The sequence below is a fragment of the Calonectris borealis genome, chromosome 6, assembly GCF_964195595.1.
Source record: "Calonectris borealis chromosome 6, bCalBor7.hap1.2, whole genome shotgun sequence".
NCBI classification, from domain to species: domain Eukaryota; kingdom Metazoa; phylum Chordata; class Aves; order Procellariiformes; family Procellariidae; genus Calonectris; species Calonectris borealis.
Window position 1 is genome coordinate 6,210,575 of NC_134317.1, and position 21,226 is coordinate 6,231,800.

The 21,226-nt window shown below is 35.2% G+C and overlaps 1 protein-coding gene across 1 annotated transcript in view; it reads left to right on the forward strand.

Annotated features, from left to right (window-relative positions):
* Positions 1-21,226, forward strand: part of LRP1B (LDL receptor related protein 1B) — a 575,589-nt gene that overhangs the window by 359,762 nt on the left and 194,601 nt on the right. The window contains exons 31-33 of the mRNA XM_075152715.1: positions 5,324-5,473; positions 18,634-18,774; positions 20,890-21,015. Of these exons, the coding sequence (XP_075008816.1) occupies positions 5,324-5,473; positions 18,634-18,774; positions 20,890-21,015 (417 nt within the window). The remainder of the gene's footprint in view (positions 1-5,323; positions 5,474-18,633; positions 18,775-20,889; positions 21,016-21,226) is intronic.

A 21,226-nucleotide genomic window follows, 5' to 3' on the forward strand; every position in this document is an offset into this window, starting at 1 on the left:
TTATTTCTTAAGTATGTATGTGCGTTTAGCATAGAAATAAACCTAAGGATTTCCTAATTTTAAGCACTGTTTTTTCACCTGAAATGTAATCAGCCTTTCTTAAGTCATCAAATGTGAACAAAAAATTCCAAATACTGTTCCTGTAATTCATCTAAGCTATAATAGCAGTGTCCAACATTTAATTGATGTAGGTACTATGAATGAATCCCATTTTTAATGTTCTTGAACACATTGTTTCCTTAAGCTTTCACTGGTAAAAATAAAGTTAGAGGAACATATATCATTTACACAATAAGTATATGAAAAACGCTATCAAGAGTCATTTCCTTGAATTTCAGTGATGCACCAAATTAAAATATCAAACTTGATTTTCTGGTAGTGGAAGCTAAGATGTCATTACATATATGGCTTTAAGATAGTTTTTGGAACCTCTGTGTATGAATTGCTGGAATAACCTTTGTGATATACTTTTTAAATAGTAGCATATTTCTGGAAATTTGAGTAAGGAAATTGGAAAATGCACATGAAAACAGTTACGGCCTGAGTCATGGTAATTTTTTTTTTTTTTTTAAACACAATAGAATTCTCCGAGACCAATATTATAAAATCCTCTGGAGTAGTTGTCCAAATTCATCATAGACAAATACGTGGTGTTAATTAGAAGAACATTTTTCTCAGAAATCTAACACAAGTGCAAAATGGCAGGTATCACTAGAAGAGGAAACACAAGAAACTGAAATAACTAAGGCAGTTTTAAATTATCAGACAAGAAGATCGTTCAGTATTTTTGATGGACACAGTAACTTTTTGAAACCTCTTCTGGTTGTGGTGGAAGAACATAGGTGAACTATAGAATAAGATTATTAGACATAAGACTTTGAAAACATTAGAGACGTGATTTATCATATTACATACATTACAAGATTACTCGTAATATGTTTTATTGTAAGGTTTTAAGTAGCCTTACTTTGGATTTTGAATAGCCTTACTTTGGTCGAAAGAGTCTTTTAATACGTAATTGGAATATACCTGAAATAGAATTCCATCATAATTTTACCAAAACAACTGAACATTCATTTTAATAATGTGCGTTTTTATTTAGTATTTGAAACCCTTCAGTAGTTTTGGCTGAAAAACTGATTTTAAAAAAACTAGAAACAGCAGTGGTGTCTACTTAATTTTTTTGTTGGGGAAATAATTTTTAATGCACGTCGGGCAAAAATAACTTGAAAGATGTGATAAAATCTGAATATTTTAGTGGAGTTTAGTCCCTTTCCTAAGGATATGTTCTAGTTTCTGAGTAGAGCAATGGTTCATCTATCTTGTTTAGTTACGCTCTTTCTCCTTCATCTGTTGTGCCACAGTGGAGAATCTAAAAAGGTCCCTTCCAACCAAAATGATTCTGTGATCTGCTATCTACATTTAAATCATTGCTTAACAAATTTTTGAAACTTGGGTTGTTAATTTGGGGGGGGAGGGGAAGGAAAAAACAAAAAAAACAAACTCCCTCCCTTCCCAAAGTGACCACTGACCTACATTAAGATCTGAATACCAAAAGACATTGAAAAAATTGACAAACTGTGAAAGAAGATAAAGAAAACATTACTACTTGATTTCACAAAAGGCAAAAGTAATAGCAGTACCTGAAGAGATTTGGTGTCCTGAAATGCTCACCCATTTCAATACCAGTGGGCCATCCTTCAAGAACCCTGCTCGTTGAAAATGCCCTAAGCAGAAAGTACGTGGAAAAAAGTTGTCAAGAAAACACATTTTTGGTTTTTTTTCATTGACATCTAGTCTATATTGACTGAAATTCTGAATGCAGGATTTGTTTCTGACATGTGATACAGCAGCAAGCAGCACACTGCCAGGGTATATCATGTCTTTCCTAGATTCCATCCGACTGCAATTCAGGAAGTGAGGATTAGAAGAGGTTGCTTTAAGACCACTGCAAAAAACCAGAAATGACACTATATCTCTGGAGAAATTTTTTAATCTGTTATTTCACTGTTTTTTTAATAATACACCTATAATTTAACTAATACATAAAATTTGGAAGATACCTTTCATAATATTAGATTTTTTTATCTTTCTTATTTGGGAGCAGGATACCATCTGTGTAATTATTTTTCTGACTTTATATTTTAATTTTGGAAAACTCTCAACCTATCAAGGCCTGGTCTGAAGTCTATTCATTTACATCTTCATATCCTGTGGGAAGGAGGAGTTGAATATGGCTTTGGTTTATAAGTTGTACCAATAAGGCCTATGTGCGGGAAGGATACATGTTAAAGCAGGTCACAGTTCTTTCGGTGTATTGTCTTTTACACCCTTTTCTTAAAACAGATCTATGAGCTCACCCTGATGAATACTAGCAATTCTCATCTAGCCGATGATTCTAGGCTCTTTGAAGCACGCTCAGAGTCTGACGCTTTGTCTTCAATGGGTGGGCCTGTCTTCTTTTCCTTTCAGTTTTCTGAAGACCAAAACATGCAGTATTAATATGAGACAGGTAGTCAGTTAATGACCAGTGCTTTCCATTCAGTGTTCCAGTGGGCACACAGTGTTGCCACCTGGTAGCTGCTTACACAGTCAGTAAATATTTCTTTTCTACAATCCACATGTTCAGGCTGACTTTGGCAACTTAGACATAAGGTGTAAGCCAATCACCCATACTGGAACGCATCATGAGTGTCTGTGATGCTTATGGCTAGTAAGTCACCTATTTTCATTAGTAAAAACCAGGACAATTCCTGAAAAAAAGTCTAAATAAACATGCTCTGCCTACATTAGAAATGGTATGTTTTCACAAAGGTTGGTAATAGGTGGAATAACACAACAGGAAAATAGTTTGGGAAGAAAAACGTGGTAGACTTGGGTAGAAGGAGAGAGGAATGTTATTTCTTTCAGTTGCTGCTGTGTAACTGGAATACCCATGTGTAGAAACACTAGTTTAATATCTCAAGAAGTAGAAAACCTGACAAGATAACACTGTAATTGCTGTGTAGATTGCATTCACAGCAACCCCATAAATAGATCTGTCTAGGTGAAATCGGTGAGCAGCTGACTGGTAGCAGTCAGGAGTTACAAGGAATAGCAAATGCTATCCATCTCAGAGTAAGGAAATCTTTACACTTGCAGAGAGGGGGGAAAAATATCAGTAACTGTAAAAGAACTTGAAAGCTGTTTTTGAAAAGCTTAGAACGCAGACGCCTTTTGGCCTACTGTGTCAAAGAAGTAGTAGCATGATGCCAGCTGTAAGTATTGCAGCAGATGGCACTGCTTTCTCTTGTCAGGATTTTGAAAATAGATCTGGCTTTCCACAGAGAAGCAGTTTACAGGATGGAAGAAGAATACTGCACAATATCTAGAGGTTGACCTATGGAGTGAAATACAATATTTTTTGGCAACTTTCTGCTGGATACCTAGCATGAGTTCTGGGAAAAGTCCAGTACCAAAGCAAATTATTATGGCACATATTGTCACCATGCCAAACGTATTTCACTGTGGAAAAGCTCCTGCTACAATTACTTGAACATTTTTAAAGGATTACAGAAGTCACCAATACATTGGCGGCTCACAGCCTAGACAGGTACACTCTTCGCTGGGTAAAAAACTGGCTGGACGGCCGAGCCCAGAGAGTTGTGGTCAACGGAGTTAAATCCAGTTGGCAGCCGGTCACGAGCGGTGTTCCCCAGGGCTCAGTACTGGGACCGGTCCTGTTCAATATCTTTATCAATGATCTGGATGAGGGGATCGAGTGCCCCCTCAGTAAGTTTGCAGATGACACCAAGTTGGGCAGGAGTGTTGATCTGCTCGAGGGTAGGAAGGCTCTGCAGAGGGACCTGGACAGGCTGGATCGATGGGCCGAGGCCAACTGTATGAGGTTCAACAAGGCCAAGTGCCGGGTCCTGCACTTCAGCCACAACAACCCCAGGCAACGCTACAGGCTTGGGGAAGAGTGGCTGGAAAGCTGCCCAGAGGAAAAGGACCTGGGGGTGCTGATTGACAGCCGGCTGAACATGACCCAGCAGTGTGCCCAGGTGGCCAAGAAGGCCAACGGCATCCTGGCCTGTATTAGAAATAGTGTGGCCAGCAGCAGCAGGGAGGTGATCGTGCCCCTGTACTCGGCACTGGTGAGGCCGCACCTCGAATCCTGTGTTCAGTTTTGGGCCCCTCACTACAAGAAGGACATGGAGGTGCTGGAGCGTGTCCAGAGGAGGGCAACGAAGCTGGTGAAGGGCCTGGAGCACAAGCCTTATGAGGAGCGGCTGAGGGAACTGGGGTTGTTTAGCCTGGAGAAGAGGAGGCTGAGGGGAGACCTCATCGCGCTCTACAGCTACCTGAAAGGAGGTTGTAGCGAGGTGGGTGTTGGTCTCTTCTGCCAAGTAACTAGCGATAGGACCAGAGGAAATGGCCTCAAGTTGCGCCAAGGGAGGTTTAGATTGGACATTAGGAGAAATTTCTTTCCTGAAAGAGTGGTCAGGCCTTGGAACAGGCTGCCCAGGGAAGTGGCTGAGTCACCATCCCTGGAAGTATTTAAAAGACGTGTAGATGAGGCCCTTAGGGACATGGTTTAGTGGACATGGGGTTGACGGTTGGACACGATGATCTTAGAGGTCTTTTCCAACCTCTATGATTCTATGATCTCTTAGTTCTTTGCTCTTACTTCCAGAAAATTATTATTTATTTGTTCAGTAGGTTATTTTGGAAGTATTTTTATTTCTACAGTTCTCTTGCTTCTAACTCCAAAGAACTAATCATGAGGTCAGTTCACTGTGAAGCAAAATTAAAATTAATACTATAAATTTATTGAGAACTAGTATTAGGTTTTGGTATTTCAGCATTCTAAGCAGAGGGCTGTGCCTGTAGGGAGAGAACAGACTTTTTATAGTTCTGAATCACAAAAAGTAGCTTGTTTTTTAGGTCTTTATGTATTCCTAACTTCAGAATATAAATTATGGTTTCTGGTTCGCATTTACTAGTAGTCAATGACCTTGCTTAGGACCTCAGTTCATTCAAGTAACTGTTCATTGCCAGATAATGCTCTTTCATCGACAGTCGCTGATTGATTTCTGTAGATGTTGGGAGAAATAAAAGGCAGAAATCTTTTTAAAAGCATGGGTTTTTTCACTATAAATGGCCAAGTTTTGTTTGGTTTCATCAATTGTTTTTTTAAAGTTTGAGTGGATGGGTGGATAGATAACATAATTGTGTGTGTGTATATATATTTCTTAAATACACTTTTATTATGAAAACAGCTTAACGCTAAATGTATATTATGTATTCAAGCCACAGTTAAAGTTGTATGCATTAATTACAGGTTTATCGATAGATTATGGGGAGAACAAACTTTACTGGATCAGTTCAGGAAATGGAACCATAAATAGATGCAACTTGGATGGTGGTAATCTTGAAATAATAGAGTCAATGAAAGAAGACTTAACAAAAGCCACAGCTTTAACCATTATGGGTAAGTCCAGTGGTAACAACTTAGTTTTTAAATGATTGGAAGCTAATTTATAATGAAATATCAAAAGCTTGGAGAAGCTATTGTTGTTTTAATGTAAATAATACATACAGTACATTCACATTCACTAGTGAGAGTGTTTTGTTTGTGAAAAATATTTTTATATTTCATTGAACAGTTTACTATCTGTATTACAAGTATATGTTTCTAAATAGTCTTGCATATATATACACAGGATGAAGGTAACAGACTTAAATTTAATATAGTTACTTGTAAAGCATATTGGAAGGAGGTGTGTTATGCTCTTTGTTACAGAGAATTATTTATTATTTGTTTCTTCTGCAGCTCACTTCTTTCTACTATCTTAGTTCAGAATAGCTCTAGTTTGTTGGATTGGCTTGCGCTTTGTAGTGCAACCCAAGACTTCTTTCGGATTATGAATTGATGATTGATGATTTGGATAAATTGATGATTTGGATTTTCAGATGTCTGCTAATATTCTGTATATTAAATTGGTTAAAAAAATTGTTTGTTATGCTTTGCACATTAGAAATGTTTAGAATGTTTAGAAACATCTTAAATATATTAAAAAACAAAATCAAAAGAAGAACAGTAACATAAGGAAAAATTCCTAAAAAGTTCAAGAAGTCTTTAATTTGCAGATTACTGAATATTATGAGAGTATTGCTTCAAATTGACTGTTTCTCATATGCATCTTCAGCTCTTGGCCCTTGCTGGAGCTAGGATACAGTGTGTTAAGAAATTCCAGTCTGACTCAGAACTATATTATATTTATATTATTCTAGAGATAACTTGCTTTATATATAACTTGCTATATAACTAGCTTTCCATATTTCTTCCAAATGCTTTGCTGACCTCTGTTCTGGTTCAATTAAAAATTATTTATATTTATCTTGGATGTTCCAAAAAAAAGTTCAGTTGATAAGTAGACTTTTGTTGGGATAGTTGACTCATCAACTGCCAGAGTCTTTTTATAAAGTATTTTATTTGATTGATTGATTGTATAATGTACATATTGATGATGTGCTTGTGAAAGTTATGCTAAATAAAATCCAAAGACTTTATGCACATGGTGTAAATTAAGTCATATTTTAAAGTAGTAACTGCTAAAATAGGGGTTTTTTCATACACATATTTGGCCAGTATTGAACTCTGAATGCTGTCAAAATGTGTTGGAGAGGGGATGCTTTTATATATGCATTCATAAACAAAAGCAAGTTCTGTGTCAGAAGGAGTCATGAATGTTAATATAGACAAATTGTCTTTCGTTGATTTGATTGTGACTAGAAAGAAAATGAATAGATGACCTTTACTTTAGGCAGCTATTGGAAGTCTTTAATATGAAATGTTCATACTGTCATTGAGATGTCTGTGGTATCAAGTCTTCATCTGTGATTCACAGTGATGATCCATCTGGGATATTGAATAAAGAATTTATAGCTATCATTTAAAGAAGAGTGTTTTGTACTTGTTTGCGTGAAAGTAGTTGAATTTTTGCAGGTGTGGAGATGTGAGAATTTCTGTGTTTTTTAAATGTATATACATCTAATATTCCTCGTTTGGGATGCTTTGTTTTTATGGGTGGTGGCAATTCTTCCTACTCAAAATTGGTAAACAAAATTTACAAGGTGTTTGGGTTTTTCTGTTTGTTTTCCTTTTGGGTTTTGTCTTTGTTTTGGAGCCATAGTTGTGATAAACTGCAATATGACATTGCAGTATGATTCTGTATATAAATCTGTTGGAGAAAAGTGAAAACCAATACAGTTTTATAAACAGTACTGTATGTGCTGATTGAAAAACATGAAAAGTTTCTGTATTCATTTCTCCTGTATGTTTTTATATTGTGGAACATACTGTAGCAACACAAATGCCATCTATTTTCCTGAAGTGCTGGTGGCTTTACATCAGCTTCTTCTACTTAAGCTTTTGTGCCTGTAAAATGGATTGGAACAGAAAATCCAATGTGATACGAAGCAAGATAACAGATCTGTAATTGATAAATGATCATAACTAACAATAGATAAATAAAGAAGAATTAATGATTTGTGCTAATGTAAGATTTAACATGATAGTGTGTGAAAATTCAGTACCCTTGTTGATCTGTTTGCCTACAAGTTTAATAGGAAGTTTTAGCAGGTGAATCACAGTAATTACGGTGTTTATTGCATCATTTTTGGTCCATTTCATAAATTTTCCTGACTGCTTTTATCTAAAAACACAGTATACACATAAAAAACCAACATGTTTTTTCTCTGTGTATATACTAAGCTAACTTTTTTTACCATTTGAATTCATCAGTGACTGTGGCATTTAGGTTCCACTCGGTGCTACAGAGTCCTGTAGGCTTCTGCTGTCTTTTGCATTTTTCTGTCTTTTGCATTTAGTGTCTCCCCAGGTAAAAGCAGTATTTTGGACAGCTTATATTTTTTGTTTCTTTATTTTAAGTGTATCATCATGTTGTAATGTTGGGTTATGTTTCCACCGGGGCAGAAAGAGGAGATAGAGTTGGGTATTTTGAGGCTTCCTTTGTACAGTAGTCTCACCAGGTCATACATTGGTCAGTTGTTGATCATCAGAACTTTTATTGGTCTGAACAGCTAAAACAAGGAAATGGTGGAGGGAACCTCGGTGGATTGAGGGGACAGGGTAATGTATCTGAGATAGCCCTGGTTCCCATGCCTCCCTCCCCCTCCACCAAGGGTAGGTGAACCGGGGGAGAAAGGGTTGTTGTAAAAATTGACAGTCTATAAATGAAAAAATGAAAGTCTATAAATTTACTGTACCAGTGACCTCTTCTAGCACCTCAGTCCTTCTTGCTTCTGAAAATTTTTTTAGCTGTTTGTGAAGCATCTCCTTACTAGCATCTTTCCCAGCCATCAGAGCCTCCTTGTCAGAAAACACGAGCTCCCAGAGACACCTAAGGATAATCCAGTAGTCTGCGTGAAGAGCTAGTGTCTTCCATTTTTTGTCTGGACAGCCTTTTACACAGAAAACTAACAGATCTTCTCACAGTTTCCAGTGTTTTTTACTATCTCTTATAGTTTACATTCCAGAAGATTTTTCAGAACCATAAAAAACTAATGACTGTCAGAGTCTTGGCCCAAGACTGACTTCTTTCTTGCTTTGGTAATCTCTGTGCTGTTCCAATATCATAGAATCATAGAATTGTTAAGGTTGGAAAAGACCTCTAAGATCATCGAGTCCAACCGTCAACCCAACACCACCATACTCCCTACACCATGTCCCTAAGCGCCTCATCTACATGTCTTTTAAATACTTCCAGGGATGGTGACTCAACCACTTCCCTGGGCAGCCTGTTCCAAGGCCTGACCACTCTTTCAGGAAAGAAATTTCTTCTAATGTCCAGTCTAAACCTCCCTTGGCGCAACTTGAGGCCATTTCCTCTCATTTCTTTTCCCATTAACAGAATTAATGGGAAATTAACAGAATCAAAGATCAAGATAACACAGAGAAGCAGTTAGGCACTCCATGGTTATGTACTTTGATATGAACTCAATAAATAATGCTAGCTAAGTCAGTAAAGTTTTGGTTTGCTTTTTAATGTAGGTTATGGAGTAGTTCAGAGCTTCACCAGGCAATCATGAATACCACTCCCCTTTAGTACTACTCCTCAATCTCCTCATTATTTGTACTTCATTGCTTTCAATCCCTCTATTTTAGTGTTACAGTTTAGCCATTGTAAACTTTGTAAGTTACCACTACTGTTTCAGATGTGTACTGTTGTTTAGTCCTTTCCAGGCTCTGTTTAACATTTTCTTACTGTTACATCCTTTAGTGGGATCATATAGAAGGTAATGATAAGACATGAAAAAATAATGTTGGCAAACAAGTTGGTGCCAAAGTGACGCTCAGGTTTATTCTTGAGGGAAATGGAAACAAGTTATATAATTCGCATCTTTCTGTATTTTGTTTTTTTCATTTATTGGTTTTCTACTCAGTAGTCTTCAGTCATCTTTCTTTTTCCATATGCCAAGCTCCAAAATTCCTAGTCTTTTGGTGCCTGCTTTTGCTACATCTTTTTGAGCATGATATAGATGGGATGAAAATTATATTCCATTTGAAAGTAAAGCATTTTAATATATACAAAATTACTATTTTTCCATGCCCTTAAGCATACAAACAGTTATTTTTGTTGTTGCCATTCTGTATTACAAAGATGTTGCTATAAAACCATGATGAAGTCATTTGCTTTTCTACTCTTCCTACTTTTTCTTCAAATACACATTCACTGTGTGAAATGTCAGTGCATGCAACATCACCCAGTTTTAGTTAATTTACCATTCAAAAATGCGTGTGAATGCTTTGTTTAGTGCTTCCCACTGTTTATTGTCTTGCATTTGGTCAACAGTAATTTTCTTCTGCTACTATGTTAACTATGTGTTCATTTTATTTTGTTCAAAAACCTCTGAAGTTTATTCTGGTCTTTTAGAAGCTTATCTAATTCACAGCACCCTATGCCCCGCATGATTTTCAACATCTACTACTGACACCATTTACAAGTTGATAACAAATATATCCACTGTTTTGGAAGATCAGGATGTTCCATGTGAGAGAATCTCTAATTTTCTTATACAGTACGGCGATATTCTTTTCAACATTAAGTGAATGCTTCCTATACTTGTGTTAAGGTTTGAGTTTAATATACCATATTCAGTATCTGAGTTTAGCAATTTTCCTGGTAGCCAGTGTCTGAGTGTGATCAAATTATATACGTGTATTTGGCATTCTGCAAGAAGTCTCATTCCCTGCCTTCCAAGTTACTTAATGAAAATGGTTCCTTGACTGTAACTGAAACTTGTTGGAAATTTGTCGTGAGAACTATATGTATTTCTGGATTAGTGAGCAGAGTTATTATATTACAAGATTTGGATTACAAAGGAACTTGCAGCAATATCTGATGTATTTCCAAACTGGCATATTCTTTCTTGAATGATATATGGCTCTGAATCATAAACTGAGCATTGCTAGAAAAGTATTGATTAGTTACTGTAAGTTTGCAGCTGAGAAGAAAAAGATATTGAAGGCTTCTGTCAGCGGTTTTGGTGAAGGTATTTGATTGGATTTTGTGTCAGGTCCTCACAGAAATACAGTTTACACAAAATCACAAAATTCAGCTCATTTCATTACAAAATAGGAATATGATGTAGGTTGTGTAGATTGTATAATGAGGATATAATTTGTTGTGTGTTGGTGATTTTATTTTTTAAATACTTGTGATAGAAACCTCACATGAAATACTTCATGATGCTAAGTAGTAGCCTTTTTCTAGTTGTTGTTTACTAGTATAAAATAGAGTAACTTCATGTGAATGATTCTCTGTATAATTGCTATTTCTGTTGAAATTAATGTAAAAAAAAAAAATTCAATCAGCAATACAACAAAATCAGACACCTATAATAGCTTTTCAATGGGAGTGTAAGTATTAGAACAATGTCTTTTGAACACAAACTGTATATAATACAGCCATCAAGGTGTATTATCAAACAATCAAACCAGACAGTAACAATTACAGTATTTCATTTTAGACAGAAAATGTGGGTTCATATTACCAAAATACATTCATGCTGCCATTTACTTTCATCATGTGGTTAAATGATATATTGGTTATTTGATTTTTGTTTTATCCTAAATAAAGTTTCAAAAATAACTCCAGAATGCATTTCTAGTAACTCAAATGGTGGGAGCTGTGACTTTGCTGGATGTAGTTGTGAAGTGAAAGGGGCTGCTTAGATCAGGAAAATTCAAATACATACACCTTAATTTTCCAAGTCATCAGTCTTCTAATTGCCGTAACACCATTCATTACATTAGCATTAATATATGAAATATATCTAGGCAATTTGCCCAGTTCTAAGTACAGTACATAGTTGTCTTCCATAAATACTCAAACCACCATTAATGAAAACTAATGGCCCATCAAAATTTGCATTCAGAGTACTGCCTGAAATCTCCAAAGGACTGTCCACAATGCTAGTGTAGCAATTTTTGGCATTTTAAATTGCTGTTTCCCAATATGTTGCTGCACTTAGTGCTAATTACTCAACAAAATGGATAAATACAACAATTTTAATGTATATTATAACCCGGTTTCAGCAACAAGATTGTAATTAGTGATCTAACAACACTCTTGTTAGCATAATCAAGCAAATAAATCATTTAACTTCAGTTTGATATTTAAAGGTTTCAAATAACGTTATTTCTTCCCTAGTTTGTGAAAGTAAGTTGTCTTTATGCTAAAATCAAGTGGTTTTGTAAAATCATCTACTGTATTTTAAAAATAGTCCAAAACTCTGCTTAGAATTATGGTCAAAAATAACTGTGTAACACATTGGGGATTTTTTGGTATGAGACTGTATTGTGGTGTATATCGGCCACCCAACAGTTTCTGAACAATTAAAACCTGTATTCTTTAGGTCCTAGGGCATAACTGGCCAGCTGTGACCAGTTCATGGTTTTTGGCAAGTAGTCATAAGAAGTTTGATCTCAAAACGTCTGTACTTCAGAATTTGTGGGTTGGCTTTTGGGTTTATTTTGGGTTTTTTATGTTAGGGGTTGGTTTTGGTTTGGTGTTTTTGTGGTGGTTTTTTTTTTGTTTGAGGTATTTTGTTTTGTTTTGTTGGGTTTTTTTGTTGTTAATATACCTGAAATGTCAGGATTTGCATGAGCTTCACCTTACTTAAATTGTCAGGTTGTCTTTCTCATTTAACTCCCCATCCTGTATCCATACCTCTTTCTAAAACTTGTAGTGCACCATATAAAGCCTCCATGTAAAAGAAGAATAAATACTAGTTCAGTGAGATTTTGTAAGTTATATTTTTAATTAAATGTTTTTTCAGGTGTCATGTTAACAAGGATGGAAGAAGACGATAAAAGAATCATTATGAAGCGTATTTTGAGTATTCACTTGTGATTTCTCGTGATTTGCCCTTTTTAACGGTATAGGTGGCATAGGAGACTACTCAACCTCTGTGTTCACAGTCAGGTACTTCAAGGACTAGTAATGAGTTTATGCTGTGATGATTTCTGTTTCTTGTGTCGTGAAGGGAGGGAAAGAAGAAACTCTATGATCTGACATGTCTGACTGATGGAAATTTTCTGGATACTGTTAACTGTATATGAAAGCAGCAATAGTCTCATTTAGTAGCTCAGTAACCAAAAGAGGTACATGGTGGAACATTCAGTTGGTGATATAGAAATGCTTTGGCTCTATACTAATACTAAAAGGGAGAAAGGAAACTATTTGTGGTGTAGATAATTATTGGTAATTGAACTTCTTGATTAAGCACATGCCATGCCATGCCTTCATCTTTCAGTAAAAGAATATGCAAAGTTGGATATTTGGGGGTTTTGTTTGTTTCCTTTCCCTAGAGAGACAGACAGTCAGCAAACTGCAGTTTTGGGAGGCTGTCAAAACTACAGCCAAGCATGAGGTTTTGCACAAAATACTAAAGAAATGTCTGAACGAGTTTGATCGCTTCTTTGAAGTAAATGATGCAAAACACCAAAACTGTATGTGTTTTGCTTCCTTCCTACTCCAGTCTTAAAAAAAATTTATGGATGGGTTTGGATATGTAAAACAGTATACTGTGCACAAGACAGTTCTGGTATACTATGCACAAGACAGCAGTCATTACCAAAATTATTTAATGGGCCATTCTGATTTGTGGTCAAACAGAGGATTTGAAGACTGAAATTGCTCCTTCACATACAATCATTTAATCAAAAAAGTTCGTCTAAACCTTTAGGATAGATAATTCATTATTGTGAGTCATAATCTCACAGGAAAAAAAAGAAAAACAAGTCAAATTCCCATGATTTCCCATATGGGTTTTATCACATAGTCACTTTTATGTTCTTATCTCACATCTGTCTTTTTGTTATAATTCACACCATCAAAATTGAGCACAGGAATTTCTTGTTCTAAGGGTTGTCTGATAAAAGAATCATCAGATGCAAGCTACTATTAATTTAACAGGCTGATATCGCAGGATGATCTTTTCACTCAGTCAAATGCACCTTTGGATGCATAGGATGATAGATTTCCTTTAAGTTTTACACAGGTTTCACTGGAGAGTTCCATTTGTTCTCCAAGTCTTCATATTCAGAATATTTTCATTCTGTGGATTGTTGTCTCATCATATACCTGTGAAGACCACTCAATAAATGCTTTTTTTCCTTGATATTTTCAGAGTTTATTTTCTTTTGTGCAGTAACTTTTTTACAGTTACTGCAATGGAAATTATTTTTTTAGATCTGCAGCTTTCATCATGAAACACTCAAATGTGTGGCTCTATGAATTAGTTATTTAAATATTAAAACTGCAGCATAGGCAACAATTCATTTAACTAAGAAGAAAATGAACTAGAAATGAAGTTAATACACAATATTTGTTGGAAAGGCAGTGTTCCTGGAGTTTTAAGTTTTTTCTCTCTAGGGTTTTACTTTTGGTTCATCTACAGTAATAACTTTTTCTGTCTGAAATGAAAATGCTGATGATGTTAAACTCATAATTATACAGACTTGCCCCATTTAATTATTTCATTTAAGATGTTTAAAAGATACAAAGCTATTTGGAGAAAAAAAGGAAGTGTTCGTGCTTTTTTCTTCACGTAGAACATTGCTGCGAGGTTGTATTTCACAGTAATTAATACTTTAAATGTAGTCTTAAGTGAAACGTTAACTCACTGCAAAGCAGTAGTTTGTTAGTAACCTAAGCATGTGGTACTATCTGTATGTTGTCATTTACGTTGTTCCAGTTTAAAAATACACATGACAAACTGAAGATAAAGTTGAATTCAAATTGCTGCCATAATCTCTTTTCCTTTTTCTGTTGTTTTCCCTTTCATGGTTAAATTTAACATTCACACAAAAACTACATTGTGTTGCCCTTGAGACTATTATTCAAATCTAGGTCTGAGGTAATATAGTATTAAAATGTTAGCCAGTTCAGTTTGTTTAAAATAGTTACTTTTCCAAAAGGCTGAGAGCAGAGGGAAGTTGCTTGGGCTTATTTTTATACTGTTTTGTTAACTCGGAGAATATAACAGAGATGGGCCAATGAAACCTTGTTTCTTCCTAGAAGACTTCCTAGAAGGCTAGTATCAGAACTACATTTTACTTGATTGATTAAATTTTACTGACAAAATAGCTTAAATTTCTTCATAGTATAGGAATATAGAGAAAATATAGGTTGTGGATCCTCAGAAATATAATTTTAAATTCATAACATAAAAATCCGTAACTTCCTTTCTGAAGTGGTGAGCTTCTTTAACACTCTAACAGAGTGTTAGCCAGTCACTAAGGTGAATGCCTTGACTACGTCAAGAGAAACTGAATACCCATAGTGAGTTGGAAGGAGGTCATCGTGCTGTTTAAGTCTTGCGAAGGGAGTAAGGACTCAGGTAGGGTGTTCTGGCATTCAAAGAAAAAGAGAAACAGACACTGTGGAACTTGTCAACCTGGAACATTGAGGCCATCTCATCATACATCTGTGTGTACTCCAGAGTCAGTGAGGACTAACGTGTTGAGGACTTGAAATCAGAAGATTGGCTAGGGTTTCTGTGTCAGTGTTTGGCCATTAGTTCACTGAAGTTTGAGTTTGATGTCAAAGCTGTTTAAAGTTATATTCTGATGCATTGGGAGGTAGAGCCTGCTCTTCATTTTTTTCATGATTTCTTAGTTATTGATTGTAATTTGTTTTTAATGAAAAATGTGTTTTAGCATTATAAGCAATTTTGTTCACTTGTGAAAATGAATTTCTTCCCTAGAGTAAACTCAGTAGAATTTCCATATATAACTAGGCATTTTAATTTAGGATTTTCTATGGAAGTAGCCTCACATCAGCAGTTGTTGCAGCAAAAGTGGAACCAGTGAAGACTGCTTTCATGTCTCCTGAATCTTAATAACACAGTACCTTCAGCTTTTCTCTATAACCTTCTGTCCATAATATCTCCAGTCAACACCCCACATCTTCCATCCTAAGACCTCACCCCAGTTTCACTCCTGCTCTTCTGCATAACAGATGTCTCTACTGCAACCACTTGCCGTAGAGCCTTCCCCCATTCACAGTTCCACAGTTTGCTATCACAATACCCCATTTTCCTCACGTATTCCTTAAATTTCCCTTTTTTCTCTCCACTCCATTCCCCATCTTCTCTGTGTCAAAACACAGTGCAGGCTGTTGCCACTCTGGAGCTACACATGAAGTGACACGCTGGCCAGCACATGTGCTGTGTGGCCATCTGGCTGCCAGCAAAGGGCAGGGATTCAACCAGTCAATCATTCCACTATTTTGCAGTATACTGGGTCTCAGTCAGACAAGATTTTGTAGTTTGGCTTTTGAGTTCATCAAGGAAGTATGGCATATGTGTGTTCTTGGTTTCGCTTCAAAAAGAAATCTGTATTTTGACAAAGGTTGTGGTAGCTCTGTGCATTGATTTTTTTTCTAAGGTTTTAAACGGTTATCAAAACCTAGCAAAGTATCTCATGCCTCTACTGTGTAAAGTAGAATACAGGATGTTGTTGTTCCTGTTACACTTGATAGAAATAGCTGGCAGTGCTTTGCATTTGGATTGGTTTGTCTACAGCTAGAAACATCAGGAAGTTCTTCACTAAAATAATGCTTTTATGCAATGTCTGAAGGATGACATTAAGAGTTAGCACTGGCTAAGTGTTTTCTGTATGTTCGGTATGCTCTGTGTTTCAGTCTCACCCAGACAGGAAAGGACTGATTTGCTTTGCTTCCAGCAACCATTGAGATTGATGAATAATGGGAACAAGCTGGCTGAAATTAATTATGATAAAAATGAAAAGATTATGTTATAAGGGAAACAGCTGAAGGACTTGGCATTGGTTAGGTAAGGAGCTCTTCACTGTGAACATTCAGTCACTATGAGTTAGCTGAATTCTTGTTTTGATAGCAAGTTTAAGTTCTCAAGTGTTTAGTCTGTTAAAATTAGACAGCAAGCATAATTAGACAGTAAGCATCATTACTATGTTTATTATTCTTTTGGATCTTTTGGACAAAAGTTTGCTTGCCTTTCAGAAATACACTTTTGCAATTTCAGTCTGTTCTTTAGTTTCCTCTAGACTGACCTGTCACCATGTACCTCATGGAAGATATTTATGTAGAATATGTTAGTTTGCATTAAACAAATGATGCCACCTTGAGTGTGTAATGCTGGTTCCTGCATACATTAAATTTAAAGGTTGGGGTTTTTTCTCTCTTGGCGCATGGCAAGTCACAAAAGCATGTCATGGCTGATTTCAGTACCCTGATTCTCAAGTTGTGATAGTCTCGGATGTGATAGAAAGGTGAGCAGTCCTTGGGCACCCCTGATTTATGCCACTTGACAGTAGTCCCTGACAGTATGGCCATTACGAGTAGCAGTGCCATACTACAGAGCTTTTCCATCGTCACCCCAGCGTCTTCATTGAACCACTGACAGGATGTAGCTGTCCTAGAAGGCAGTTCTATGATCTTGATGTCATCCTTCAGAGCTACAGTAAAGCTAATAACTGTGACCTTTTATATGCATAGGGGTATAAAGAAATGCCAAGAGAGTGAAGGGCATTTCTAGCATTCTTCTGATTTCCCCTCATTTTGACGTATTCCGTCTTCCAAGTCTTAGCAATAGCGAATACAAATTTTCTATGAGAGCTGATGTGAAGGTTTTCAAAAGTGTATATTCAATATTCTTTTCTTCTGTTTGCATTATTTCTTCTTGCTGTGTTTCCTGATAGGTCGTCTTTGCTTTTTTCTTTTTGCTCTGTGGTTGTTGTGACTTATTTTATACCCCATTTGTGCAATATGAAGTGATGGCATGAAACATGAAATATTCAAAACTTGGTAGGAATACCACCCCAATCCTGGTTTGAGGAAAAGTAGTAAAGATTATTACCTTAAAGAAATTATAAACCATCGGTACTGAGGCATCTTACTAGCTTTTGTTAGATGAATGAAAGACTAACAAGCTCTTTAATTGAAGAGGCTCTTTCATTAATTCCAGCAGGTAATGAGTCAAAGTCTCAAAATGACAAACTGATAACACTGATAAATGTTGTATGTTTCTGAACAAAACCAAAGCAATCCCTAATGTTGATATTTAAATTATGTTAATGGGGCTTCAAAAATAACATTTTCATGAAGTGATGTAAGTGAAATGAAGCAGAGAATATACATCTCATGTATACCTTTCAGTTTCTTGAAATTTCTTTTAAATTACTTGTCTTCATACACTGTTGTTTAAATTGTTATGAAGATTATCTTTACATTAATACTGCATTTGTATCTTAATTTCTTTTTTTAATGGAAATTTACATTCCACAGTAACCAATTTGGCCACAGCAATATGATCAAACTTAGTGTTTCTATCCTCATGTCACTTAGAATTCTGTCTGAATTTAAGTGAAATCTTTATGACTAAAGTCATCTGAAATCCGACCCTTGAAAAATATGTTGTGTATACTGCAATTGTGCATCAAATGAGTATTCTCTGTCATAAATTTTTGACAAGTCCTACATAATATGATTCAAGTATTCTGCATGTGTCGATTGACAAGATGGTTTGAAATTTTATGCTAGTATGTGCATAGCTCATTTTTTCTGTTATTTTAAAGTTTTGTGTAAATTATGATGAAAAAGTTACTATCAATTTAAGTTGGTGATTTCAATAATTTCTTTAAGACAGTAACAAGATTCTTAATTATTTTTATTGTAATTGTCATACTTATTAATTTGAATACTCAAGTCAAGTAACGAAAGCCTGGAACCAGAGTTCCTGTCATTTCTACGTACATAATGTATGGAGATAGCACAGTTAGAGAACAAAGCCTGTGTTGTAGTAGTATGTGATCTATGAATAAGGTTGGTAACTTTCAGTTATAAATTGGGCATTATTCAGTTTTTCCACTTAAAAATGTGTGAAAACCTATCACCTAAAGAGAAAAAAAGTAAATTTATAAATCCAAAATTTCTGTTTTTAAAATAAAAACCCACATTATTTATTTTTTCAGCAATTTTTCTTAAAATTGATCTGAGAATTAACCTCAAAAGCTTTTTCCCGCCTTAGGTTTCAAATTTGAGTGATCCTCTTAATTTTTAAAATTTGAAAATTTTACAGATAAAAAGCTCTGGTGGGCAGACCAGAACTTAGCTCAGATCGGTACCTGTAACAAAAAAGATGGAAGAAACCCAACTGTCCTGCGAAACAAAACTTCAGGTGTTGTACATATGAAAGTGTATGATAAAGCAGCACAGCAAGGTATGTTAAATATTAAGCATGTTTAACCAACTTTTAGACTGCATAGTATCTTTTCCCATGTTGTTCTCCAAACGTGGCTAGAACAAAATAATATGTATTTCATTGTAATTCAGTGATAAAATACTATAAAATACTTTATTATTGAATAAATTACTGAATATAACTGATTTATAATATCTGCCTGATATATTTTAATTTATCAGATGTTTTCTGAAGTTTACACTATAGTGAAGTTTGAAGTTCTTTTAGAGAATCTAAGTTTAAAATTTTTAGTCAAAAAAAAAAATCAGTTAGTGTGTGAATCTCATCTCAAATTATTGAAATTTTAAGTAAGTGAAGTATTATGAGAGAATTCATTAGAATTCTTAACTTTTTGTTTTAAGACAGTTTAATTCACCTAAATTGACAGAAGTGACAGTAGTATAAATCAAAAGTGAGACAGCAGAAAAATGGGGCAATATTGCTAATACTGCCAAAACTTAGTTGGCAAAGTGGCAGCTAAGATAATATGAAAAAGTGTAATTTGGGGTCATGCACACAGTTTTATGAATTTGGATATCAGAGATAAGACATTTGGGAGATTCTTTAGAAAGAGATTATTTCTGATTCTAGCTACATTCAAAGTGTTGGTGGTTGCACTGAAAGGATGGGATCTACATGAAACAAATTATTTAATTTTGTGGAGAAGCTTCCAAAAGAACACAGGGTGGAGCTAAGCTGTCTGATATCTGATGGACAATAAGTACTCTATATACCTAATCTAGGAAACACCAAAGGTGCTTTGCCAGTCTTGCCCTTAGTTTTAAATATGGTGGAACAATAAGTAATAAAAATTTAGACATTCAGTAATGTTTCTATCATTTTAAAATGCTTGAACTCCCTACCATGGAAACGTACAGCCTTATGAGTGCCCAAATGTTAGCAATATCTGGTGTCTGTACCATTAATATGCATCTTCCATTGTACAAAAGTCAAGAAAAGGAACAGTTCTGTCTTTTTGTACTACTGAACTTTAACTGTAACAAGAGCCCTGAAGTTGTGTAGTGAAATGTCACCTTGCTGATCTATATTTTGACAGAGCAATGTCAAGGTTTTGGATATAAGAATTAAACATTGTAGGTGGGATTCAGCTTTACACTTGCATTTTTTTTTTTCAAAGAATCTTTGCATATTTTGTATGCATCTTGCATTTCATTGAATCAAAGTGACATGAGAGCAAATGTGATGTGAGGGCACTTACAGATTTCTCTGTATACAAATACAACCTTTGTCTGAGGATATCTGAGACTTTGAAACCTCACCTGTCTTTTCCGTTTGTATGGTTGGATTGTTAGAAAACATCTGTAATCTTAGATGAAGAAATGCTTTCTACTTAACAAAATTAGGAATGCAAAAATAAATGTGACAATTAGTGCTCTGATTCATATGGGCTTGGTAACTTTAATCAAATAATTCCTTGAATGTCTTCATAGACTTAAATGTTTCTTCATGAAGCTTCAAATTTCTGAGATGTGTTTATTGTACTGTGTATAATGTTTATTATAAATCTTATTTGAAAGTGTTCATCTGTTACTTAAAAGTAAATATTGTTTTAATTAAGAAATAGGAGCATGGATCTGTGAGATCACTTTGGAGCGTATCTTAAATATACTAAACAAATAGTGGTTCATGAAGATACAAGGTTAATATAACATTTGGTGAATGAATACAATATGATCAATGATTTGCTCATGGCCTAGAATAAGATACACCTTCTAGACTAATGTCAGTGAAATTTCAGCATTGCTACTCCCAAACTTAATGTAGTATTTTCAGTTTTATCATATGCTTTTACTTTAAAATAGGCAGATTCTTCTTCAGAAAACAATGTATATTCTAAGGAAAAAACCTACTATTTTAAGTGGACAGATAAAATACCGTAAGAGTGAAGCATGGAAGAGTATATGAATAGTAGCATAGCCTGAAATATTTTATGCATATCTCAATTTTTCAAAGAAGTTAGCTGAACAAAATTTGGTTTTGGTAATATTAATAAATTGATGCCAACATTCATTTTGAGTCAGGATTGCACTGTTCAAATTTTGTTTCCTTTTGTCTCTTGCCGTCATGTTATAGGTAGCAATTCCTGTCAGTTAAACAATGGTGGGTGCTCCCAGCTTTGTTTACCAACATCAGAAACCACCAGGTCTTGTGTGTGTACAGTAGGCTACAACCTTCAAAAAAACCGCATGGCATGCAAAGGTAAAATGGCTTTCAATATTTATTTTAACTAACTTCTGTTTTATGGGAACACCGTAATGAGTAAATAAACTTTCTTTATTAATTTTAAGTTAAATAACCATACTTAATATGCTTGATTAAAGCAGTAACAGAGAAATGTCTATTGTGGTTAGGACAGAATTTCAATTTAGCTTTTAATTTCTTTTAGTTCTTCATAGCTTTTTGTGGAAAT